Source organism: Sceloporus undulatus, chromosome 9 (assembly GCF_019175285.1).
Source record: "Sceloporus undulatus isolate JIND9_A2432 ecotype Alabama chromosome 9, SceUnd_v1.1, whole genome shotgun sequence".
In the NCBI taxonomy this organism is placed as follows: domain Eukaryota; kingdom Metazoa; phylum Chordata; class Lepidosauria; order Squamata; family Phrynosomatidae; genus Sceloporus; species Sceloporus undulatus.
The window spans coordinates 25431923-25457931 of NC_056530.1; the positions used below are offsets into that span (position 1 = coordinate 25431923).

At 52.3% G+C, this 26009-nt stretch overlaps 1 protein-coding gene across 5 annotated transcripts in view; it reads right to left on the minus strand.

The window, feature by feature from the left end:
• Positions 1-3533: 3533 nt before the first annotated feature.
• MEF2D (myocyte enhancer factor 2D) overlaps positions 3534-26009 on the minus strand; it is a 57074-nt gene continuing 34598 nt past the window's right edge. For 2 of the 5 annotated variants that reach the window (XM_042439296.1, XM_042439297.1), the window contains 9 exons: positions 20769-20972; positions 15407-15544; positions 13349-13559; positions 13143-13199; positions 10006-10202; positions 9394-9414; positions 7936-8062; positions 5189-5381; positions 3534-3950 (listed from right to left, as the gene is read on the minus strand). In XM_042439296.1, the coding sequence (XP_042295230.1) occupies positions 3620-3950; positions 5189-5381; positions 7936-8062; positions 9394-9414; positions 10006-10202; positions 13143-13199; positions 13349-13559; positions 15407-15544; positions 20769-20972 (1479 nt within the window). In that variant the 3' untranslated portion in view covers positions 3534-3619. Of the gene's footprint in view, positions 3951-5188; positions 5382-7935; positions 8063-9393; positions 9415-10005; positions 10203-13142; positions 13200-13348; positions 13560-15113; positions 15249-15406; positions 15545-20768; positions 20973-26009 lie in introns of all 5 variants that reach the window. The other 3 variants (XM_042439298.1, XM_042439301.1, XM_042439300.1) reach the window with 3 other exon arrangements.

The window sequence follows — 26009 nt, forward strand, 5'->3', positions numbered from 1 at the left end:
GGCTGAGTCTCACCCAGATCCCACAAACCCACATCACGGAGCCATGGTATTCAAAGTGGGGTCAATCTGCATTAATTCTGCCTTGGTGGCTTCTCTCAAGCCAAAGATGCACCAAGGAAACATCCATGAAATGTCCCCCAACAAAGGGTCAACCTTTCTGAGAGAAGAGAAGGGAAGAAAAGGGAGAGGAGAGGAGGAGAGAAATCAGGACACGCCAGCAAAAACATATATTCCAGCGCAGAGCTGTGTGGGGCAGAAAGAGGAAGAAGGGACAGGCGTCCTCAGAACTTTGGGATGCGCTGGAAGCCTGGATTTGGGCACAAAACCAACCAACCAACCAACCAACCAACCAGCGCTTTGGCAGTATTGGGGCACTGAAACTTTTTTTAAAGGTGCTAAATCCCAAAATAATAGTAATAAACAGGTTCAGCATCCTTTACAGTTTGGGTGAAAACCTGGGGTGGTTTCACCCCTCTCCACTGAAACCAACAGCTGTGGGTCTGGATGCCATGCCATGCCACCCTCCTATGCCATGACAACTGCCCAGAGGCTCTCTGCCTAGAATCATGGAATAGAACCATAGAACCACAGAGTTGGAAGAGACCCCAAAAGGGCCCTGATCCAGTCCAGCCCTCTTCTGCCATGCGGGAACTCACCATCAAAGCACCCCTTCGGACAGATGGCCGTCTAGCTTCTGCTTAAAGGCAGGTGTGTGGTCCCAAGCTTAGCAGAACAATCCTGCCGGGCATTTTACTAAAGCTCCCCACAAGCGGAGCCCCTTCTGCCCCCTAAGAAAGAAAACCCAGAATTCCTCCTGCAAGGCTAAGCTTTGCATCCCCTTCTACCCTCATCCTATTCCACCAAGGAGGCATTTTGGGGAGGGGCGTATGATATGCTGCGGCAGCACCGCTTGCTGCTCTGCGCCTCTTCACAAGGAGATCATCACCAGAACTCTGGGCTCAGAGTCGACCCAAAATGAGACCCAAAAGGGCTTCCATTCTGGGGTTGAGTGAGAGGACGGTGCAAGGAAAATCATGCATGCATTCAATGTTGGGAAAGCCATACATTCTGCAAACTCCCCATAAACTCCTACTTGGTAGCTCTTGCCTGGAGAAACTGAGCATCCTTCACCCTGAACATTATCTCTTCATCCATGCCTCATGCCTCTGCCTCTGCCTCCTCTTCCCTCTCCTCTGCGGAGCCCCAAAGAGCCCTTCAGTACAAGATTCCTGAGCTAACAACATCTATCTTCGTTAAGTTTCCCACGGAGGAGAAGGAGGATGTTCCCCCGTCCTCCAGGTGCAAGAGACTGGGAAAGGGCAGCCATCTTGGCCGGAGGGCCCTCTGGCCGCTGGTCCGTTTGGCCAGCGCATGGTTCCATTTTGCAAAAGGCTTCTCCCTTTGGATGAAAAGTTCCCAGCGGAGATGGAAAGGGCTTTGCAAAAGAAGAAGGAAAGCAGCAAAAACCTCAGCAATGCCCCACAGCGGGTGTGTGGTTGTTGTTGTTGTTGTTGCATTATTAAACTGCACGTCTTGTAATTTTAATAAATAACTTTTTAAAAAGCAATGGCCCATGAGGTAAGCATGGATGAAATGGCAGCGCTAAAGTTGGATGCGGCCTCTGTCTTGCAATGGAGGCTGGATCCATCCGACACCAACGGATGAAAATCCTAACTGGCATTTCTTTCTCTTGCCAACCGAAAGACAGCTTGGGATGCCGGGGCTGGAGAAGGGGGCTGCGAGCCACTCCACGCATTGCATTTGGACACCCCAAAACAGGGCTGCAGCCGCTCTGGTCAAGTGATGGAGGCGCATCAAAACGTGTGGCAAAAAAGGCGCCCTGATCAGTGTGGCAGATTTTTGTTTCTTTAAAAATATATCAAAACATTTGTGCAAAACCGTCCACAAAACCTGCGCATGAGGGCATGTGAGAAGAGGCATGGCCTTTGCAGTGAGTGCGAGACACACGCTCACCCCCTAAAACACAATGGACTTTCCTCACTCTAAAATGGCTGCCCCATTCCAACCGCCAAGGTTCCCGTTTGTGAATATTTAACAGATGAATTCCTGAACTAAATCTTATCCAAATTAAATCCAGATTAAGATTCAAAGGGGTGGTATGTGGGTGGTAACAAGCAGCTATTGTGGATGATGGGTTGCAGCTTCCTGTTGAGCCCAGGGAATGCTGGGTAATGTATGGAAGGACCTCAACAAGCAGCCATCAGGGCCTCCAACTGGCGATGTATGGCACCCTCTTCATTTTCCTGCCCCAAAAGTAGATGGACTCTTGGAAATGCCTTTATTCCAAGGGTCCCAATCTTGATCTGGGCAACTTGGGTGGACTTAAGCATTCCCAAAGTGGACCGCTTCAGTGGCTGGGGCTTCTCCAAACAAAGAAAGCCTTGAGAAGCAGCAATCCTCTCAGCTCTTTCTCCTTCTCTGCCCACGAAAGGATTACTGGCACAGTCAAGGCTGACTTGAACTCAGGGTTTGTGCAATCGAGAACATCTGCGGGGGAACCCCAAACACCACATTTGGGATGGGACAAAAGGCTGGGCAGAATAGGCCCAGTCCCTTGCAATGTTTGGGTCTGGCGGAGAAATCCCACACGTCTCTTTTGAAGTACAAGAATGAATGGATGAATGATTGAAGCATCGCCTCCGGTTCTGATCCAAGGGAAAAGGAAACAAAAGGAAAGACCCTGTGCCCCAGATCCTCAAAAGTTTGGGAAACACCGGATTAGAGAGAGCTGACTCTCTTAAAGCTATTGCATTTCATCTCCAGCCTTCATTTGACCTGGATCAGCTAATTTCGGAAAAGGACTTCTCCCAGGGAAGAAACCGTCCATTGAGAAGCGAAGCAAGCAACCTTCGGGGCAGCGTTCGCCTTCCTCCTGGGCCCCGTGGGAAACCTGATCAGCCCCAAATCTTAAAGCAGTCCCCCTCGAACACCTACTTGGGGGTCAGCCATGGGGGGCCGCCCACGGAAAGAAAGGCTTGCGCAGAAGCACCCCCCGCCCCAGTCCTTTGCAGCAGCCACTCTCCACACTGAAGGCACTCTTCTCCTCTCTAAATCAGGACTCACACCGCATTGCTGAGGGGTGTGTTCCCCAAAAGCCTTGCACAATCCCACCAACCCTTCCCACCCCCTCCGTCCTTCGCGCCAGAAGTCTCCTCCGCCGGCTTCTGCCGCGAGGTCCAGCCCAGCGCCTTCAGAGAGTCTGGTTTATCAATGAGGGGTTCATATATATATATGTACATGAGGGGTACATATATATATATATATATATATATATATATATATATATATATTTAGCAGCTCTCCGAAGATTCCCCGAGAGCCTTTTTTTGTTTCACGGACTGCATAAGGGTTGCTAGAACAGATGCCTACAAAATCCTAAAGCTATTTCTCAGGCAGTTTTATAATAAGCCCCCCCCCCCCCCCCCCCCCCCCCCCCCCCCCCCCCACCCCCTCCCTCTCCCAACCTCCCCTCCTCCTCAGCCCCCCCGACCACCGCCCCCCTCCCCTCCCCTCCCTCCCGTGTCGTCCGCTTACTCCCACGCGTGCGTGAGGCCAAGGACAGCCCCGAAATGGGGGCCATGCGCTGCATGCGAGGAGGTTATGTTACCCAAGCGTCCAAGCGCATGCGTTTGACCGAAGGGTTCTCGCCATCGGCCTCAGAGGAGGGTCTCAGGAGGCCGAGGGAGGAGCCGAAGTCGGGGGCCCGGGGCTGCTCTTCTCGCTCGTTGCCCTCATAGGAGCTGGCGTTGCTGCTGAGGCTGTCCACGGGCGAGCGTCCGGTGGCCTCATGTCGGGGCTGGTGGGGGAACGCCGAGAGCGGGGTGGCCGTGTTGCGCTCCCGGTTGGGCGAGATGGGCTCCGACTTGATGCTGATGTTGGGGTTGGTGTTGACGGTCAAAGTGGTGGCGTGGGAGAGGTGGGTCCCTTGTCTGTGGGGGAGAAAAGAGGAAGAGGGTGGCCAAGTGAGGAACCAAAGCATTGGCGCATTTTCCCTCCAGTTGTAAGGTAGATACAACAAAAAATGGGCATTGAGAGAGGGACAGGCCAACAGAGGCCCAGCACCACCAACATGGCTTCCTTGGATTGCTCCAAGATCTGGACCAGGATGGAGGGAGTCCTGTCCTAACCATTCAGATCCCATTTCCAGGACCACCCTTTGTACTGAAAAGGCAAGCAATCTGCCTTTTCCCGCCCCACACTTTTCAAAGGACAAAAAACGGGTGCCTTGTCTGCCCAGTTTAGCTGGCAGCGGTGGATTATGTAACCAACTGGCCTTTCTTCTCTGAGAGGTCAGGAGCCGAGCCACTGGCTGCTCCTGCCCCATTTGCCCTGGGACAGAATCGGGGTAGCCCTCTCCTCCCTTCCTGACCCACTGGTGCCCCGACCCTCCGTAGCAGAAATGGCCACCGGTGGCAGAAACGCTCCGCTGTGGAAGGGAGAGTGGGGCTGAAGGGCACTTTGGCACAGAAGACGGGGGCCCAGCCGTCGGGAAGGGTCCCTTCCTTGGCTGGAAGCAGGGCCTTTTCTGCAGTGTCCCACCATCCAGCCCCTGCCCCACAATACATGCCCCCAGTTAGTCCCTGCTCTCCTTAATACAGCTCTGGACCAGGATTCCACAAGAGCGACAGACATCTGCTGTTTTGAACAAACTGCTCTTCCATTTGCACACTTGAGTCTGAAGGCCAGTCCTTTCTGCAAATTGTGGGGCAATCCAGGTGTGTCCGCAATGCAAAAGGGATGGGGTTTGGGGCCAGGGACTGCCATTGAAGGTTCCATGATGGTCATGTCATCTCCCTCTTTTCCTGCCATTTCCCACTTTCCCCAGCATTATCCTCTTTTCCAGTGAAGGACCAGCACTGTTTGGCAGAGAAGGCTAAAGACCTTGTAAAACACTTAAAGTGGTGCCAAACTGTGTTCTTTCTACAGTGCAGCTGCACCCTTAGTCCACTGATTTCTTGACTACCAGTCTCAATTTCAACTACTGACTGAGTCAAGTTCCAAAAAGCCTTTGATGCCTTCATCATTCCAACGGTCATTCGGTCATCAATGAAGGGAATAAACTCACAATTAAATCATGAATGAGGCAATGCTTCCCCATTAAGGGCAATGTTTAAGGGCATGATCTTGCAAAGGGAGATGATGGGGAAGTCCATTGCAAGGGACTTACATTAAGTTGCTTAGGGATACAGGAACCAGATGCTGCTGCTGTTGTTGTTGCTGTTGTTGTTGCTGCTGCTGCTGTTGTTGCTGTTGTTGTTGCTGCTGCTGTTGTTGCCAGGCAGAGATGTTCCCCAGGGAGAGGCCAGCGGGTGAACTGAATGCCGGCAGGGAGGAGAGGTCTGCGCTGGTCAGTTGGTAGTCTGAAAGCCAGGAAAGAAAGAAGGTTGCAGAGGGCAAACCTCCCGGGAATAAATCCTGCCCAGAGAGCCATGCAACAGGCTCACGAGGCACACAACAACACAAAGACAATGTTTAGATAACAGCAAGGGATGATTTAAAAAGCACAAGAGCATGCTGGGCAATTCCACAATAGAAAATGAGTTAAACTAGGCCACTGCTATCTCTGCAAAGATTTCATGAGCCGAGGCTTTCAATTTTGAGGAAATGGGAGTAAAGGTTGCAAAACAGATGACGCTGTTGTTGCTGTTGTGTGACTTCGAGTCATTTTTGATTTATGGTGAACCTAAGGGGAACTTATCATGGGGTCTTCAAGGGCTGTTTGCAATGGCCCCTTTGAGGGGCTGAGAGAGTGTGAGCCACCCATGGTCACTCAATGGGTTTACACGGTGGAGCGGGGATTCGAACCCTGGTCTCCAGAGATACAATGCACCACTTAAACCACTGCTAAGCCATGCTGGCTCTTAGGTGAAGGATCCCATTGGCCGCAAGAGGGAGCCCTTTGCCCACAAGAGAGAGAAAAGCACAACCTGCCTTTTGGATTTTAGGTCACACAGGCAGGAAGGGAGGGGGGCTGAGGTTGGAGGGGGAGAGTCTGGTCACGTGACCCTCCTGCCAGGAAGGAAGTGGACTTCTTGCAGGCGCCCAGCTGCTGGTGGCACCAGGCCACGGTGGTCCCCTCCTCGTCCGTAGGAGACACAGGCAGGCAGGCAATGGGTCTCCAGATCCCATCGCCAGGCATTCCCACCAAAAGCAAAGATCTCAGTTCCGGGCATCTCAAGGGTTGCCAAGTGAGAGAAAGGACAGGGCTCCTCTGCCTTTCTCAAGCCCTGGCGCAGGCCCAGTTCAGCCATTTTAGACTCTAGGGGTTAAATGCATGCAGCCATCCAGCCCTGAAATCAAGGCTGCCGAAGAGACTGGGACAGTGCCAAAAGCCTTTTAACACGTAGAGAACACACCCTCCGTTGTCACCACCAAAGAAAGAAAGAAAGAAAGAAGGAAAGAATTTCCAAGAGAAAGACAGGACCTGCCTCCCTCCGGTTTTTCTGCATAATTCATTTCTGGCAAGGCAAAGGCAGCCCTCCCTACACACCCGGCTTTGGAGCAAGGCTGGACGCCGCCGGTCCTTCCACTTGGGGTCACTCCCCGGAACCTGGCTTCCAACACCCAAAGTTTCTCTCCAACACCTTGAAATTACAAGGGCTTTCCCCTCTGCAACGGAGGGAAGGAGCCCAGGCTCCCTCGGTCTTGGCCGAAACTCCCACCAAAAAGAGAGGCGCGGAGGAGCACCGGGGACCATTCTTCAAATATTTGGAGGAGGGGGAGGAGGAGGAGGAGGCTCCCTTGCCTTCCATGGAGCTGAAACCCACAGACCAAAAAACCCGAGAGGCCACCATTCTGCTGGATTGTCTCCCAGGGTGGGATGAAAACCCAACGCAACCGGGGCTTCTCCTCCATCTTCTCTCATCCTGTTCTTGTTTGGGGGTGCCTGCAGTCTCTGGTCACCCCAAAACACACACAGACACACTGCTCTCCTCCAAAACACTCTAAAGGAAGGATGGAGCTAAGCTGGGAAATTCTCAGCCATCCAAAGGGAAGGACATTTGGGAAAGAATAAATTCCTTGCATTTATCTCTTACACGCCAAGGACGGAAAGAAAAACTGGGGCCAAATCATGCATTTAAAAAGGCAACCAAAAGCAAAATTTGGCAGAGAAGAGTGGCCAATGGACAAGACTGGCCACCCCATCTGTTCTCCAGAGATTGACAACATTAGGTTTCCAGCCCTTCAGATGTTTAAGATATAGCCAAAAATGCACCAGGGAGAGCTGCCATTTCAAAATCTCGTCGTTGCCTGAGACTCAGAGTCTCATGGGGAGTGTGTAGCCCTCCAGACTGTATCGGACTGCAACTCCCATCAGGCCTAGCCAAGCCAAGGGTCAAGGACCAAGAGAGTTGCAGTATGCAAAGGGATCTTGTAGCACCTTTGAGACTAACTGAGTTGCAGCCCAACTTTTGGAAGGCTCTCCTTTGCCCAGAGATGGACCCAAAGGGTGCCATTTGGAACAGGAGGGCAGAGGGCAGCTTGGCTGTTAAAGGGCAACACCAAAGTCAAGTACTGCCCCTGAAATTAACCATGAACGAAATCAAGTCACATTCATACCTCAATCTGTACACATGGCGGATCCCATGCAGACATTATCACAATATAGGCAAAGTGGGCAATGGTGGCAGGGAGCCCCCATGTCAGTGGGGTGTGAAATCTGCTCTGGGGTTTTATCCCAAACTTCAGAGGGGTTCTCCAAGGCACCGTGCAACTTTTGGGGAGTAATGCTCCCCCTCTGCAAGGTCTGCAGGCAGGATCCATCCACTTGGGAAACTCCTTATCAAGTCTGGCTTGAAACGGAGAGTGGGTCTGTTGCCCCACTGGCTGCCCACCAAGGGGCTGCCCTCTCAGTGTTGCAGAGCGGCTTCGGGAGCGATGAAGCAGGGATGGGGTTTTTGGGTGGCATCTTACCTGTGTTGTATGCTGTTGGCATGGCCGAGAAGGGCAACCCCTGCGTCAGGAGGCTCGGGGTAGCCACCGAAACAACCGGCGTGGTCAAAGAGTGGGTCGCTTGGGAGACGACAAGCCTCTGTGTGTTCTGCAGGAAAAGAAAGAAAGAAGGGTAGGCAGGTCAGGAGCCAAGGAAACAGGCGCCTATAGACTGTAGGGCTCTACCAGCATGAAAAGGCCCCCCAACTTTTGATGCTTCAGATGTCAAGTGAAGAAGAACACAAGTGTGAATCCTCCTCCTCCTATCACTTTCTCAAGTGTCTATTCCTTTCTCCCTACATTTTTGGTTTATGCCTTGAACCCGTGCCCCCTCCTCTCTCTCTCTCTCATTTCTTTTGATGTAGAGGCTACATCTTTGGACTACAGTTCCCTGAAGCTGGAGGATTCTGGGATTTGCAGTGCACAGAAGGAATTATTCACGTTCCCAGGCTCTTGGAAAGACTCCCTCATTCTGCCTGAGCTTCTTTGTCTGGTTTCAGCCTTTTAGTTCAGAAAGCACAGAACTCACACAGAGGCCATGCGCCCAAGTGAAACGGATTGTGGGTGACAAGCCACCTTGAGCCCCATTTTAGCTCTAATCAATAAATCAGGGCAAGCAGGTAAAACGAGGGTGAGGGGAGGTCTCCAGGGCAGTAATGGGAGCAGGGCCATCGGGGAGGTGGCACCTGCCCCTCAAGGAAGGCATGCAGAGAAGCGGGAGGCAGAAGTGACCCCTTGCAGTGACCCATGCAGTCAGGTACCCCAAACCCTGATCCCAAACCCTGCATCTTTGAAAGGAGAGAAGAGGGGGCAGGAAAGGCACCATGGGGATGTGGGCGAAAGCCAGGCCCCCCCAAAAGCTGCACTGCAGATGGGAGGGAGTACCCCACAAAGGAACATCAAGCCAGGTGACAGCAGCAGGCACTGAAAACCCTCTGTTAAAAAGCATGACAGTGGGACTAGAGATCTCTAGGGACCCCTGCAAGCGACTACAAGTCCCAGGATTCCACAGGGTGCTGCCATGGTAGTTAAACTGAGACCAAACTGCTGCAATTCGGCAGCGCGGACAGTTCCAAAGAGTGGAACTGAACTGTCCTTCCCAAGAAGGCAAAAGGAAAGCTAGAAAGTGCACGAAAGCAAAGGGGTTCTCCTGCTCCTTAGGACACAAAGGTGTCAATGCTGGGGCTCTGTACCCAAATCTACCTGGTGGCTAAGGTGGTGCCAAGTGGGCATCAGGGGCGGTCTGTTAAATGTCCTCTCCTTGGCCAGACTGGAAGATCGGCCAAGAGGGAGCCAGAGGGGACCCTGGTCACTCCCCTCCCCTTTCTCCCCCAACACACCTGAGGCAGGTGGGAAACAAGTGTGGGAAACAACAACAAGAGAGTTGCAATTGCATGCATACGCACACAAACACACAAGGCTGCAAGGAGAGGCACTCACCAGATCCAGATGATCCTCTGTCTGGGAGCAAAACAGAAACGGAAGCAAAGCAAAGGGTTACCTTCAGCACCTGATTTGGAGACACAGGTGCTCCGCTTCTGGCATTAAGTCAGGACTCTGCTCTTTATTGTTATTACTTTCTCAGGGAGAATCTGAAATCCCAGTGGACCCGATCTTCGTGTGTGTGTATGTGTGTGTGAGACAGGGCTCATCACCTCAGTGTAGCTCCTATCCAGTTTGGACTAAAGTCCAGAGTGGATTCCAACTCCAATGAGAGCCTCATTGGAAACGCTCTTGGGATCCATGCCCTGAGCCATTGTGAAATGTGTGTGCGCATGAATTTGTTCTGGGCTTAAATCTGAACTGTAAAAGAACCACCCATTTGGGAGGGATAAGGCTTGATCCCCTTGCATGGCTCCTAGGACATCTTGTCTGATACTTGAGTGGATGCACCATTCCTCCCAGTGATACAGAAAGCCTTAAGGCCATCACTGCAAGGACCTTAGGAAGAGGTTTCCCAAGAGTCTCCCCACTGGATGGTTCTGGCTCCACCCCCATGTGGGAGGGGTGGTGCAAAAAGGCCCCCAGGCCCCGCCCACCCGGAGGACTCACCAAATGCTGGATGAGCCCCTTCCCACTTTGGGAGGTGATGACACGCAGGTCCGGCTTGCGGCTGTTGGGCCCCAGTTGGGCGCCATGGGAGGACGTGGGGGGCGGCGGAGACTTCGCGGGGATGACTTTGCCAAGGCTGTTCCCGTTGGAGACCGGGAGGAGACCCGGGGAGGCCCTGGCGCTGACGTAGCCGTTCCCTGGAAGAAGGCCCCCAGAGACAGGCAGAGGTTACCGGGCGATGCCAAAAGAGGATCCAACACATTAGTCCCCTCCCTGGTTCCCTCTGCCAGCTAGTCCAAAGTGCAACACAAGAAATGACTTTGTGTGGAAGCACTGAACCTTCAAAGGCCCCCCCCATCTTGTTGCAACACCTGTCATGAAGAGATATGCAACTAGTGTAGTCCTGAAGCATGCCCATCCCATGCAATACCCAGAATCCCCCAACCAGGGGCAGGGGGCTGGGGGATTATGGGGGCTGCAGTCCCAAAGTGAGGACTTTCACAATCTCCTCCACAATATAAGACATGGGGCCAGGCTGGGACCTGGATACCCATCATCCAAACCTCAGGGGGTCTGTGAAAGGGGAGAGGGGAGACATGGTGCGCTTCCCTTTCCAACCCAAGGGTCAAGGGTCCCCCAGAGAGATCAGCCTCATAGTCCCTGGGGTCCTGAGAAAGCCCCCTCCCTGGGCCAGCCATGCCAAGCCTCTGCTTCGAGGGTCCATCCCTCTCGCCCCCTCCCCATCTGCTCCCCCCCAACTTTCCTGGAACGAAGGGAATGTTTTTGGTGACGTCAATCCTGACATTCAGAGGCACTGCCAAGTTGCCCGGCCCAGAACAGCCGCTCGCGACAGCTGAGGCCGGGTGGGGGGCTGCACTGGAGACAGGAGCCCTGCGAGGCGGGCCTCTGATTGACAGGGACAGCAAGTGGCCCAGGGACGGGGGAGACCCTCAGGCCAAGGAGGATGCGAGGGACAGGACCCCCATCCAGGCCCAGCTCTCGGACCCCTTTCCAGCCCCACATCCAAAGGGGCAGAGAGCAAAGGTTTCCTGCCTCTCTTGATCTTCTGAGTGAAAAGCAACAGTGAGGTTAGGAAGAGTGTCATCCTGAGCCAAGGCTCACTTTTTTGGATGCTTTTAGCCAAGCCGCTTTGAATCCCATTTTGGGGAGAAAGGCAGGATGATGATGATGATGATGATACATTGGCGGCCCTTGGTATCTTTGGCTCCAGGAGCCCCCATGGATACCAAAATCCAAGGATGCTCAAATCCCATTAAATACAGTGGTGTCCCTTATATAAAACGGCAAAATCAAAGTTTGCTTTCTGGAATTTACATCTTTTTGGAATATTTCCAAGCCATAGATGGTTGAATCTGTGGATACGGAGGACTGTTTATACTACTGCTACTACTACTACTACTACTAATATGGAGGGAGCCTCACAGAGGCAGGAACAGGACCCTTGTGCCTCGCATGTCAGGACTCTGAGAGACCAGGGTTCGAGTTCCCTTTGCTCAGCCACAGGAGCCAAATGGATGACCCTGCACAAGTCATCCTCTCAGCCTCAGAGGAAGAGAGCAATGGCAAACCTCCCCTTAAGAAAAACCCTAGTAGAGGGCTGCAATGTTTTTAAAGCCTGCATGATGCAGGGGTTTGAGTGCTGGACTAGCATCCAGGCAGACCTGCGTTCGAGTCCTCTGTGCTCAGCCCTGGGCTTTGCAAGGGGTCCCAGGGTCTCCACAGCCCCTTCTCCCTTCTTCAGGGAGCGCAGCACTTGGGCAGGGGCTGCTCCTGGCCCCTTGGGACGGCCGGAGGGGACAAAACTGCTCCTCCCAAAACCCTCTCCTCTCCTCCGCCCGGATTCACCTCTCCGTCCGTTTCTTTTCAAGGCCGGGGCGGCTCAGCCATCCCTTCTCTGCCCCTCGGCGGATGCGGTAATTAAACCAAACAAAGCGTCATTTGAAAAGGATTCCGGCGACGTTTCTGAAGCCACCCTGAACGGTTGTCATTTTAACAAGGATTTAAAAACAAGGGCTGGTTTTTGGAACTGACAAGGTCGGCTAAGCCTCATCCAAAGTCTCTAATTAGAAGCCGCACGGAGGAACCTGCTTGCCCAGTTTGCCCTCCGAGGCACCGCCCGGCCTCCCTTCCAGGGCAGGTTTTCCAAGGGGCGGTTAGAGACCTCGGCCTGGGAGATACGTCTTTTGCAGAGGGACTTTCGTCACGGTCGGTGGTGCAACTGCGGCTTTGCAATAAACGGGGAGCTTTATTCTGTGATTTGCATGATGTTCAGCACAAGGAATATATATATATATATATATATATATATCCCCCCATATCCCCCAGTGGTTTCTTAGAGACCAGGCATAGCCTCCTGAGGGGTAGCAGCCAAGGTGTGGGGCTTCAGCATAGCAAGCTGGATTCTAACCTTCATGTTTTAGGCTTTGACTCCCAGAAGCCCCAGCCAACATGAACAGTCATCGGGGATTGTGGAAGCTGTAGCCCAGTATCCCCATGCATTACTTTGCCCTTGCACAGACAAAGCCCAGCAAGAAAGATCCATCTCTAAGATCATCTAAGATTATGGTATAGCAGGGATGTGTGCCAGCCTTCAACACTGACATTGCCCTTGGGTTGGAAGGTCTGACAGTGGCTCTCAACCCGTGGTCCCTCTGCCACCACTTGGCGCCCAAGACACAGTCTAACTGGGATGCTGAGCATTTCGAACAATCCCTCACAATCTGTACTCCCAAGAGACGGAGGCTCCGCAAAGACCGTCTCGTCCAACCCTTGGCCGTGTATGGTCTTCTGCCCTGTGCCAGGAATGTCTTTCCAGGCCTCTCCAAGCGTTCTGTCAGTGCCAAAGGCTGACACACATCACTGCTTTAGCATAAGCTTTGCTGGTGGCCAAGGACGTGGCAGGTGGTACCCAGAAGACAAAGGGATGCCTCCAAACAAAGTTCTGCTCAGATGATCCCATAACACATGTCTAGTTGGTTCCTCCCAAACAGAGTTGACCCACTGGACCCCATGGGATTTACCAATGTGTTCAGCCACAGACGTATCAGGTTTCCACCTTGAATTCCCAAAGGTTTCCAGCCACAATCCTCACCCCATTTCCCCCCGCAAGGACTCACCTACTGGGCTTGGGCAGGCACCGTTTGTGTTGTTGAGGTCTCCTCCCAGCATGGCCCCTGAGAAGGAGAATGCTGAGGTTAATGCTATCTAGGATCTGGGATCCTGTTTATTCACCTTAAAACCCCAAATGTCACCTTCCCGCTCATTTCAGGTTTCTGTTTTGCTCAGGGTTTCTAAATTTGCTCCCAAAAGGCCACCCTGCTACCTGCGCTGGCGGGTCTCTGGGGGAGTCCTGGGGAGACGGTGTTGCGCTGGAGGGAGGGCTGCTGCGGCGAGAGGAGCCGGGGGTCGGTCAGCGAAGAGGTCACTAGCGACTGGGTCACCAAAGAGCCGCCCGGGTTGCTGAACTGGAGGCTGTTCTGGTTGGACACGGGAACCGTAACTGGCATGGCGAAATTGGGAGCTGGAACTGCAGACTGGGAAGGAGAGAGAGAGAGAGAAGAAAGGTGTGTTTAATGGAGGAGAGTGGTGGTGGGGATTTCAGCAGCTACAGTTAGGCTGGCTAAGCAGCAAGGTTGCACAACAGCAAAGGCAAATGGGGGAAGCCACACTTTCCAGGTTGAGGGGCTCTATGTCCAGCCAACAGCCTTGGACCCACTAGGAAGACACAGAGAGAAAAGCCCCAAAGCAAAGGAGGGGAAAGGGTTGGCCAGGGACCAAGGCCGCTCTTCCTCCTCATGCCTCCAGGTACCTCTGGCACCCCAAAAGCAAGCTGCAAAAGAGCCCTGAGCAGAAAGTTAAAAGGCAGACAGGAAGCAATGGGGTGGACAGGCGAACGGGCAATGAACCCCGAGCATTAAGCAGCTCTCATGTTAGCTTGGCAGAGGAGCCTGACTCAGTTCTCCCCAGAAGCCCACCTTTGTGCCCACCTGCCAGTCTAAGGGTCACTTTGGGGGACGGATGGCAGCCTCTCAAGCAAAGGGAGGCCTTTTCCCAGGTAGTTTTATTATTCTGGATTAGTATGATGCTCAGGGTGCATCTACACTGTAGAAATCATGGAGTTTGACACCACTTTGCTGTAGCAAAAATGCTCCAGAAAAGCATTCTTTGTTTATATTCACGTATTTATTACCACCCCAGAACCTTCTCATGTTCTAATGCCATTAATGCAGCATTTTCTTCAGACGTATGACCTAGCCACCTCCCTTCCTGTACTATACTATAGGATCATTTAGTTGAATATTGCCTTGGGCTATTGGTATCTCGCTGCTGTTATCACTTACTTGGGGCAAAACATAAAAGGGGTTTAAAGCAGACATGTGAGTTTTCCCTCAGCCTTGACACTATTCAGCAACAGGCTCTATACAACCCCCCAAAATGCCACGGGGGCATCTTGCAACTACCCATCATCCACTGTCTCGGGGCGCAAGTTAGCAGAGGCTCCGTAAAAGCCAAACCATGCACAATCTCCCCTCAATCCTTTTCCCCCGGAGGTACAGCTGCCAAATTTCACTAACCCCTCCAAAGCCCCCAACCTTTTGGCCGCCAGGGACATGCTGAGCCCCTCCTTCCCTTTGCAAAAGGAACCAGTTATTCTTACCAAATGGCAACACTGGGTCTAATGGACTCAGTGCCTCTGCGCATGCGCATAGCCCTTTTTCATCTGTGGTTCTTTTAAAGGAAACTACAGGGAAGGAGGACACTGAGCCTCTGAATATATGCAGAACATTTCCCCGGGAAGGGTGTCCTCTTTTGCTTTCTCTCCTTCCCTCTTTTCAAAAGGCTTAAAGGAAGCAAAGGGCTTCAAAATGCCCAAAGCCCGCTTCCTGCTGTTCTGCAAAAATGGGTTAAGCAGAAGGAAAGAAAGCCCAGGCCGGCAAGAGCCAGGAGATCGGGATCCTTCAATGGCACATTTTCAACGCAGCGCCTTTTCAAGGCTAACGATTGGCATTATTTTTAATTGGCAACCGTACCCACGACGGGAGGCATTTGGGGAGGGGGCAGCTGGCCGGCCCCGGCTGGCTACTCACTGTGAGCCTGTAAGTCTGCATCATTTTATCAAACTCCTCATCAATCTTTTTATATTTCTCTTCTGTCTGAGGCGTCAACGTAAAGACGTCGTCGGCGTCGGGGCTCTCGCACTCTCTATGTTTCTTGTTCAGCGCCTGTTTTGCGCGGGGAGCGGCGATAGTCGGGGCGGGCAGGGGAAGCGGTTTGGGATGGGCGGGGAGGGGTCCGTTCCACAAACACAGAGAGAAAGGAGACAGGAAAGAAAAAGAGAGAGGGTGAGGGACGCTTGGCCGGCGGCAGTGGGGCCACTTACGCCGTAGCGCTTGAAGAGGATGTCCAGGTCCTCGCTGGCTTTGCGGTATTTGTCCTCCATCAGCGGACTCTGGTCAATGGAGTCGTCCCCGTCCGGCTCCGGACTGTCGCAACCGTTAAAACCTTTCTTTCTTAAGGTCTGAAAGCAACAACCGAGAGAGCCGTTGAGGCCTGGAAGCCGAGAGGAAGAAACTGGGAGGAAAGTGGGATGGTTAAGAGTGGAATGGCGCTCAGGACAGCCATATCTCTGGAGGGAAAGCGAGGGGGGGGATCCTGAAAGAGAGACCCTTCGGGATGGACGGCGCGTCGCTCGGGATCTGTCATGGCGAATGGCGGTTTCCACATACCAGGGGAGTGGAGATGGCAATCCATAGACTCCCAATTCTGTGGCCTCCCCAAACCTCCCCATGAATCCAAACAATGTTTACAAAGAATCAGAATGATTTCTCACTGGGCAACCAAAACAGAGGCAAAATTTAATTTACTGAATGGATTGATTAATTGATCATGTGGGGGACCCTTTTCCCAGCACTTCAGCCAAAATAGCTATCCCCCAAAAAAACAACACACACACAAACCCATCACACTGCGTTTCCTGCTTCCCAGTCGATAGCTATGTTTCCATGTGGCTCCAGAAGGAAGGCAGCGTTGGTGCCACTCAGGCCTCCTAAGGGATGGAAGGGTTCCCTTTTCGAGGGGCCACAGAAACGAAGGCGCTGTTCCTATTGGTTCCACACAGCCTCCCTTCCCAAATCCATAGGCTGTTATTGCCTCTCAAGGAGCCTCTACTGGTGAATGAAGACATGGAGCCAAACCAAGATTAGCACAAACCACCATCTGCAAACCCACCTCCAAGCTATGATTTCTGACTTGAGTCTGCTGGCAAGTGGCAAATCATGGTCTGTTGAGCGGGACATCACCCCACAGCCACTACATGCAGATTTCCTCCACTTAGATGTTGACCGATTACGTCCCCTAGATGGAGGAAATTTCCATGAGTTTAGGGGGTCCCCCACTTCCAAGGGCAGCCGCCTCCCTCCCTCCTCCAGAAGGGCAGGCGTTACTCATTTTGGGGGCCGGCCAGAGGGGCACATCCCAAAGGCGGGGGAAGGAAGAGCCGCGTCAGGGGCAACGTTTGAGCAGCTCCCCTTCCCCACAAGGCTGCCTTCCTCGGCCGCACTTAATCACTGTATTTTCAAAATACCAGAAGCAATTAGTCCTTCCGTGTTTATGGAGCACCCTTTGCCAATATGGTTTCAAAAGTCTCTGCTGGAATATTTCCTGGAAGGCAAGATTCCTTTCTGTGCCAACAAGAAACTGAAAGAGGGGCAAGGGAGAAAGAGAGAATGCCATTTTCCAGGCGGCGTTAACCCTTTTGAGCCGGCATCCGTGAGGTGGGGGCCGTGAGCCTGAGCCGGACCCCAGGGCAGGAGCCAAGCAAGCAGAGAAGGCAGTCCCTTGCCTGAACCCCAAAAATGGGCTCCGGAGGGAGGGCTAGGCAGAGCAACCTCTGAGCAATGCAGGATCCTAGAGCTGGAAGGGCTAGCAAAACCCCATTCTGCCCCACAGGAATACCCAACTAAAACACTCCCTAAAAAGGCCCACCCAAGCTCTGTTTAAAGATTTCCAATGATGGAAAGCCATCCAAGGCAGTTTGTTCCAGTGTTGTACAAGCTCCTAACATTTAGGTGGAATCTCTTTCCTCATCATTTGAACCCACAACTGTGTCCTAGTCTCCAAAGAAGCAGAAAACAAGCTGCCTCCACCTCTACATGACATCCCTTTAGATATTTAAAGAGGGCTGTATCATGCCCCCTCCAACTATAGTAGGCCTGTGGTATCAAGACATGGTAAGTGTAAATGCCATCGGTTCCATGGGTCTACTGGACTTGGAGGACTCATTGGATTTAGCCCACCAAAACACATTATCTTTTTAAGTGCTGAGCTTGGCATGTGCTTGAATGCATTTAACGCAACTAACTTGATGAATGGTGTCCATCCATCGATGAAAACGAGAAGGTGCCACAGCAGAGAAGGCTCCGGTCCCACATCTCCCTTGCTCCATATCTCAGTCCATTTCGGGGGATGCAGAGGAGGGCTCTCATATGAACCCCTGCCTAGGGTTCCCATTTGCTCACACACACTCACGCCTTCCACCTTGTTCTTCCTAAGAGGAAGCAATAACCCAAATTTTGGAGGTGGGGGCTGAGTATGGGAGGATGACTCCTTGTTTTTCTGACATTCTGTCGGGAACAGCGGGTTCCTCCTTCCCAATGCCAAGGACTCCCAAGTGATGGAGATGTTGGATCCAAGACCAGAAGGAAGAGACAGACAACACTTGTGGCGCTATTGGCAGCGTGTTCCAACCCAAACAGTGTGCTTAATACACTGAGCTACAAGGAGGCGAATGCCACTTGCCGGAGTCCCATGGGTCCTGGGGATCTCCCACATCGGCTGGTGTGCTCCCTCCCAGTGGCCTCAGGACTCCTCCGACCCAAGTTCTCAGGATCCTCCAAGATGGAGATGGTGCAATGCAGACTGCGTACAAGGAAGGAGAGCAGGGAAGGAAAGGAAATTTGGGGTCCCTGCCTGTGCCCAAAGGGCAGCCGCCCTCCTGCCATTGCAGTCCAAATGTCCATCTTGCCTTGGGAGGCACAGGTCAGAAAAGGATCGTGGCCCTAAACATCTCCTTGCCTAAACCCTTCCAAATCCTCATTCCTGGTTACCTCTCTCCTTCTTCCTGCCTCATGGCAGGATCCCAACACCTGCAACCCTCCCTTGCGCCATGAGGAAGGATCAATGCCCTCCTCAATTGCTTCTGTGGAGCTGGAGCCACGGAGGCGGGTAGGATTTCACCCAGTCACCCTTGAGACAGCTGCAGGACTCCCGGTCTCTTTCCAGGCCCAGTTCCAGGGGCTGGTTTCGCCTTTCAGCCCCCCAAAGAGCTTAGGGACAGCAGTGCCATGTTGGCATCTGAGGAGGAGGTGCCCACCCCAACAGTTCCCATAAGCCCTACCTCTGAGAGACGGGCAAAAATGCACCCAGCTCTCTTGATCCACATTCTCCATGGTCGAGCATGGACACACAAACACACACACACACACAGCAGAACACATCTTGTGCAGCAAAAGGCCAACGCAGTGTTTGGCTGAGGGAGCTGGATGTGTTTAGAGGATGGAGAGATGGTTTGTGCAGCTGAAGGGATGCCATGGAGAAAATGGAGGAAGCGTGCCTTCTGCTGCTCCAGAGGCCAATGGACTCAAAAGCAAGGAAAGAGATTCCACACCAATATTAGGAAGACCTTCTTGCCACCCGCAAGAGCAGTTTGACAGTCCTTTAAACAGAGGTTGGATGGCCATCTCTTGGGAATGCTTTAGATGCATAGCCAAAGGAGGCTGGACTATAGGTCCCTTGGGGTCCCTTCCAAGATGCTATAGTTCTGTGTGGCTCAAAACTTGCTCCAGAGAGTCTCCCAGCCGTCTGGAGTCCAAATGATACAGAAAAACTGAACGCCACAACTCCCCCGGCACACGCCTTCTCCGGCCCGTTACCTCCCCTCCCCAAACACACACAACACACAACATACACACACACCATGCGCTGCCCCCCTCCCCTGCTGTCTGGAGCAGATAAATTGAATGACTAAAGGTTTTGTGTGCCTTAATTCCCGCTTGCTTGTAATGTCAATAATTACCCAGCCAAAACCCTTCATTTGTCTAAACCTTGCCAAGCATAAAAGGAGCTGCCCACACAGAGCTTTTGGGTGGCTTCTCCCCCCCTCCATCGAAAAGTGACAAAGTGACGGCTGCAGTCTCCGCTCGCGTCGTCCCACTCTCCGGAAAGCGCCGTGCGCCGGAGCTTTGGCCGCTTTGCGTTTGCAAAGTTGTGTTTGCACAAAAACACAAGGAACGAAAAAGGAAAGAGAGGAGAGAGTGATGGAGAACTAGTGCGCAGGAGGCCAAGATCCATCCATTATGTCTCTTGGGGGGCAATTGCTTCAGATTTGCCTTTTCCCTTTGGGTCGGGAGATAAGGACTGCTTACTCTGGGCAAGAAAAGGTGCCTCAACCCACTGAGGAACAGACACATATCTCTAAGCAAATGCCCCTGTTATTCTTGGTTAGAACAGACCAGTGGATGCCAAAGTTTGGTCCTCTGTTTGTTGTGGACCTCAGCTCCAGAAGTCCCAGCCAACATGGCCAACAGTCAGGGATTATGGGAAATGACGTCCAAAACAAATGGAGGACCAAAGGCTGGGAAACATTGGAATAGACCCACTGAATCATTTACCCACGTGAGAAATCACCATTCATCCACTGACCCAATGAGTCTATCTCTTGTGAGGAGTAACCCACAGGTTTCCAGTCCTCTTTGGAAAACAAAACCAAGAGTTATCCTGCAAAGAGTCCGAAAGAGGTTAAAGTCTTCTCACAGACTTCCCAAACATTTGTAATTCACTGATATGAAACACACACACACACACACACACACACAAATATGTTCAAAAGCATTAAAGGAAATCGCACTGGAACATCAGCATCCGCACTTTATCAAAGCGGAGCAACAGCTGAAAAAATAAGGATATCGAATTTGTGTAAGAACTGTATGGCACAACGTTTTTATTGTGCGCTTTAAATCCCATTCCATTTTGCACCATTTTAAACCAATGCTGTTTTAGCATGATATCTAATTTGATTTTTTAAGAAAGCTTTGATGGCAATCATGTTTTTTCAGTGCCTGGTTTTAAACTTGTTGGAAGCCACCTTGGGTCCCATGTTGGCAGAAAGGTGGGATGTACATTTAATAATGTATATAAGTGTTAAGCTTTGCCAACATGGTGACCATAGCATTAGGATGACAAATCTTCACTCATGGCATGAGTTCCTGCAAGAACAAACCATTGGAGAACTCTGCTCTCACTGAGGCCAAGAAAATGTGCAAGTGGCCTTTATGCCGGCAGGGCCATCCAAGCAAGGCTGTTGTTTGCTGGCTTGCTTGCTCAAGGTGGACTTCCCCTGAGATTGGAGGCTCCATTTGGTGGTGACTGGAAGAATGGAAGAGCCCTTCCTCCTCTTCCTCTGAAGGTGCATCTATAATGTACAAATCATGCAGTTTGACTCCGCTCCAATTGCCATGGCTCCATCCTACAGAATGGGATTTGTAGCTGTGTGAGTACCTGCACTCTTTGGCCAAGAAGGCTAAGAGCCTTGCAAAACTACAAACCCAGGATTCCATGGGATGGAGCTACTGCACTTAAAGTGGTGCCAAGCTGAGTGGTTTCTGCAGTGTCGATGCACCCAGAGAGCGAGAGGAGAGGGAGTGCATGGGGCGGGTGTTGCTTTGGGTGGGAAAGAAGGGTCCTACCTCAATGATGTCAGCGTTGGTCCGGCTCTCGTGGGGCTCGTTGTACTCGGTGTACTTGAGGAGCACCTTGTCCATGTCGGTGCTGGCGTACTGGAAGAGCTTGTTGGAGTGGTTGAAGATGATGAGGGCGATCTCGCAGTCGCAGAGGACGCTCAGCTCGTAGGCCTTCTTCATCAGCCCAAACTTCCGCTTGGTGAATGTCACCTGCAGGGAAAGGGGAGGCCGGTCAGGCTCTCAGCAGGAGAGGTCTGGGCCAGAAGAGAAACCACGGACGAACCAGGCTTCTCAAGGGAACTTGCCTTGGACTTTGGGGAGAGGCACATGGCTAGATAACCCACCAAGGGGAAAATGGGCATTAAGTACCCTCCTCCTGAAAGAGAGAACCAGATGCAGGAACTATCCTCTTAGGTCAAAGGGAGGATCTGTCTGGATTTGAACCCAGTCCCCATCAAGCCCATCCAGATGCTCCAGGGAAGATAGCTATCAAGGCTGGAAGCCCATGACCCTCCTTCCCCAGCGCATGGGTCTGGGGCGGAAAAGCAACTCCACAACCAGCAAAGGAGAATCACTCCCCTGGAAGGCTCCCAGGAGACAAAGTCAGCCTTTGCTGGGTCATAAACAAACGGGATGATGGGGGACACCTTGGGATGGCAAACACAGCCAGACCGGGGCCAAGGGGGTCACATTTTGCCACCAAGGAGGGCACTCTGGGGTTGTTGATACAGTTAAGGCTGGAGGGTTAGTGTAAAGCGGGGCTTTATGAAACAGCAACACAGGATGGAGAACATTCCTTCCTTCCTTCCCTCCCTCCCTCCCTCCGCTTCTCTTTCTCATTCGCTCTCTCCCCGATTTGCCCAAAGCGGTTAACAAGATTGGGCTCTAATCGACCTCCCGGCCGCTCTGGGCGCACAAGGATGGCACACGACGCAGCTGTTCCCCCCCACGTGAGGAGGCTAAGCCGGCTGGGCTGTTGTCTTCTGGGCTCTCCGCTGCCTCCTGGCCACCTCCAAATGTCACGTTGCCGGGGTCCCCGTCTGCCCCCCCTGAACGCTCTTCGGCCATCAAAGCTGGGGTCAGTGGCGGGCCCTGACCTCTCTCCACTGCTGCTACGCTTCCTGCCTGCCAACAGATGGCATGCCACAGCCAGGAGGAGGTCTCGCTCTGGGCACTGACCCTGGCTTCTGGGTGCCATCCTCCCAACTGGGTCCCTGGCAAGGAGTCTGGGGGATGCCCCAAAATGGACCCTGGAGACCAAGTTGGAGCCTTTCAAGCTGCCCGCTTCCCAGATCCAAGCTCTAAGGACTACCTCCTCTCACCTCCAGAAATGGCCACCACTGCAAAGAGCCAAAAGGCCAGCATGGTACTGGCTTAGCCAGACCCACAAAATGGGGTGCTTTCCTTTTACACAGGCATCTCTGCCAATCTCAGAAGTCCATAGCCGTGGCGGTTAAAGTGGGATCACTGTGCAGTATCTGTGTGGATGGTCCCTGCCAGCTGGAATCGTATTGGTCTCTTATTCGTCTGCAAAATTCTCCTTGAAAACGGGAATTTTTGTCTGATGCATTTGCATGAGGTGCACCATTGTGCATGGATTTTCTTTGAGCATTTGGTTGTACACTGGGTGCCTTGGTTCAGCTGCGCAATGTTGCCGTTTAACATTGCAGTTGGGCATCACAATTAATGTGTAACAGAGGTTTATGAGACACAACCTGGATACAATGCCCCCATCATTAACCAAGAGGGAAATAGCAGAAGAGCCTGAAGGGAAATTCGGCCCAGGAGAGGAACCCGGCAGCCCCCAGGCCTTGCAAGGATGGATTTGTTTTTTTTGGGGGGGGGGGGGTCTGCCAAACCCAGAAGCTGTTTCTGGAACAGAGGGGGAAGCGCCGCAAGGTGGGATCATCCCCCTGAGAGGAAAATGGGCCAGAAGCAGTTATAAAATTCATGAAGAATAAGGGAATAAACCAACAACTGTGCACTCAGTATCTGACCCATTGGAATCTCACACCTCAATAGTGCTTTTTGGTGTTGAAAATGGCTTCTGCCTGTCCATCTCCAAATCCACACTTGCAGAATCAGGGAATCACAGGATCCAAGAGCTGGGAGGGACCTCGGGGGTCACCTTGTCAAAGCCCCATCAATCCACCGATCATCCCCCTCAAGAGATGATCTTCTTGCCTCTCTTTATATTAGAGCCCACCGCCTTCGGAGGAAACCTGCTGCTCCTATTGCCAGGAATTCCTTTCTAACGTGGAAGAGATTCCACTTGGAGATTAGGAAGACCCTTTTGCTGAAGTTACACTCCAGAAATCAGGGGAAGCGCTGCCATAGCAAAGAGGGGCAACTTGAGCAAAGCCACCTCTCAACCTCCCAACAAAAGCGCATGGCCTCAGATGCGCAAACAGTATTTCCTGGGGGCCCTTGCCTTCTCTCCTCTCCCAGGGCTTGGGTCAGCTGTTCCCCATTTGTCAATGGCGGCTGCCACGCTTGGCCCTCCTCCGCTTTCGCTCCTTCAGCTGCCAAAGGCCAACAAGCCTTGCTGCTGCCTTTACCTGTCCATGCCACGCTCCCTCTCTCTCCTTCTCCCCGCCTTGAAGAGAGAAGGAAAAGAGCGAGCAGGGACTCTCCCATCATCCCCCCTCTGCCAGCCTAGACATCGGTGAGGAATGCTGGGGGTTGCAGTCCATCAAATACCCGGGAGGTGGAATGGTTCTTGCCCTCTGCCTCCAAAGCCAGCGGACTGCATTACTTAACAGAAAAGCGATTCATTGTGGCTTCTCCTCATTGATCAGCAAGAAAGTGATGCATTGTGTTAATGGTCGGCTGAGTGTCCTTTGAAAATTAATTTTGAAGACATTTGCAAAAACCTTCTCCTCCAGAAAAGGTCAAAAAGTGCCAAGAAATCCTCCAAATGACCTCCCTTAAGGCTCTGAAGCAAAAACGAAAGGCGACTAAAAAACCTGCCACCAAAACATCTCCGATGTTGCAACTCTTTGGCACCGGCTGAGCCACAAATATCCTCCGCTCCAGAGCTTGACACTTGATGGTGGATCTTGTAAGATCCCAAGAATAAGGAAGAGATCGTCAAAATAAACAAGGATTTCTGGGTAATTTCGGTTTTGCATTTGCTTCCATTTGGCACTTTTCAAAATGTAAGACTTGTAAGATTTGCATCCAAACATTGCAGAAATACCAAGCACCAGAGGCAGAAAGGCATCCTGCCATGAAGCCCCGCAAGTGGATGCAGGGGACCTTTGGGACAGTCCATAGGTGTCCCATGGAACCCAATGGGAGAAGGTCAGGGCAAGCCACCTCTGAACCAGTCTTGCCAACGCTGCCTCTACCATTGCCCCACACTGTTTCATATATAACAAGCCCAGCATCCACAACTCATGAAGTCAGGTGTGGGATTTTGGAGCATTTCAGTTAGGGATGCTCAACCTGTACCTCCCTTTTCCTCTACGGTCCTTCTCAAAATGGTGCCAGGAATGGCCAAAGAAGGTCCCAATTGCACAGTGACACTGGATCTCAATGCACAACAGCACCAACATGAACCGGTCTCTTTGCCAGCTCCTCTGCGTAATAATGTACCAGCCGCTTCTTGCTAGAAATGGGCATTGCGGAAATGCCCAATTCTAATCCCATGGACGCAAGTCTATTTATGAAGATGGGATTCCAGCCAACGTGTTTGTAATCGGAAAGCCCCTCTTTCCTTCCTTCCTTCCTTCCTTCCTTCCTTCCTTCCTTCCTTCCTTCCCTCTCTCTCTCTCCTCTCCTCTATAGCAGAGAAGCTTCCACTCATGAACCAACTGAATGAGAAAAGCGGCATCTTGGAAACCTCCAGCCCAACTCTCACCTCTGTATCCACAGAGTCTGGGAGCGGAGGGCAAAACATGGAAAGTCTTTCCTCCTTTGCTAAGGTTTACCCGTGTTTCCCTCCTCCTCCTCCTCCTGCTCCTCATCTGGAGGCATTAACCTTTTAAGACTAAGAGGGAATCAGATCTCCTTCCAAAGGGCTGCCGTAAGTAAGCTGCTCGCAGGAGGGGGAGGAGGAGGAGAGCCGGGAAGGGAATTGCCCCCAGGGCCAGCCTGCCCCATAGACCAGGGGAGGGCAGGGCTCCAGGGCCCCTTCCAAGGGACTGGACAACTGGCCGCTGCCCAGCCGCCCGCCCAGCCTTCTCTCTTGCCCGACCCCGGCAGAAACACAGGACTGAACCTCTGTGGGCAAATCGGCTCAGCAAATCCTGGTAATGCCATTAGGGGCTATTACAGGCCACTGGGGGCTCCTGGCCTGGGGCTTGCGCTGGGCCAGCCGTGTGCCGATTTAACCCCAGGAGTCGCCCGAGTGTGTATGTGTAGATGTATATGTGTGTATTTGTGTCCCTGGAGGACGCAGGGAAGCCCCAAGGCAGGAGGGAATGAGCAATGCCCTGCCACCAGAAAACAGATAGCTTAGCATCATCACGGCCAAATGCTATCACCTGCCTGGAATAGAGAAAGGATCCATTGACATTGAATACTTTTCTGCATTCAGCCGGCAGTTTGAGACTGGGAAAAGTACAAAGGCTGAGAAGGAACCAGGGAGTGGATGCTCCTCTATTGCTCCTCTACTAGCACCATTTCCATCGCGATTGGAAGGAGATGGGTCACACGTGGGTTTCCTTTATGTATCCCTTTATATCTTCCCTGGGTCTCAGCCTGGTCAAAGGTGTATTCCAGCCCAGGCACTCCCCAAACATTATTGCTGGCCAATGGAGAAGCCTGGGGAGAATTTGTTTGGGGCCCCAGTTTTATTCTCGGTTGCAAGGGGACTCTGGATCCCTCCAGCAGAAAGTGCTTTCCTCTGTGGCAGACCACTGGCTGCATCATGGACCCCCATCTCACGTTTCCGGATCTGTCCTGGAAATCCTTAAAAGGAAATGAACCCTACAAAAAGTAAATATATTGGTTCAGGGCCACAAACAGTCCACAGGTTGCAACCGGTCCACCTTGGCTGTTTCACATCCCATGGTTTCAACTGAGATTTGATAATATGGAGGGGAGGAGATAGAAAGACAGACAGGCAGGTTAAACAGAGCTACATCTTAATGCAGAAATAGGCTGCTCTCAAGAGAGAGATTGTTCTCTGACCTTTGCAAGAGGGACACAAAGAGCGGCAGTGGAAAAAGGGATGGAAACGGAGGATCAGCCTGGCTTTGCTCCTTGGCAAGGAAGGCTGCTCCTCCTCTCCAGAGTCCTCCT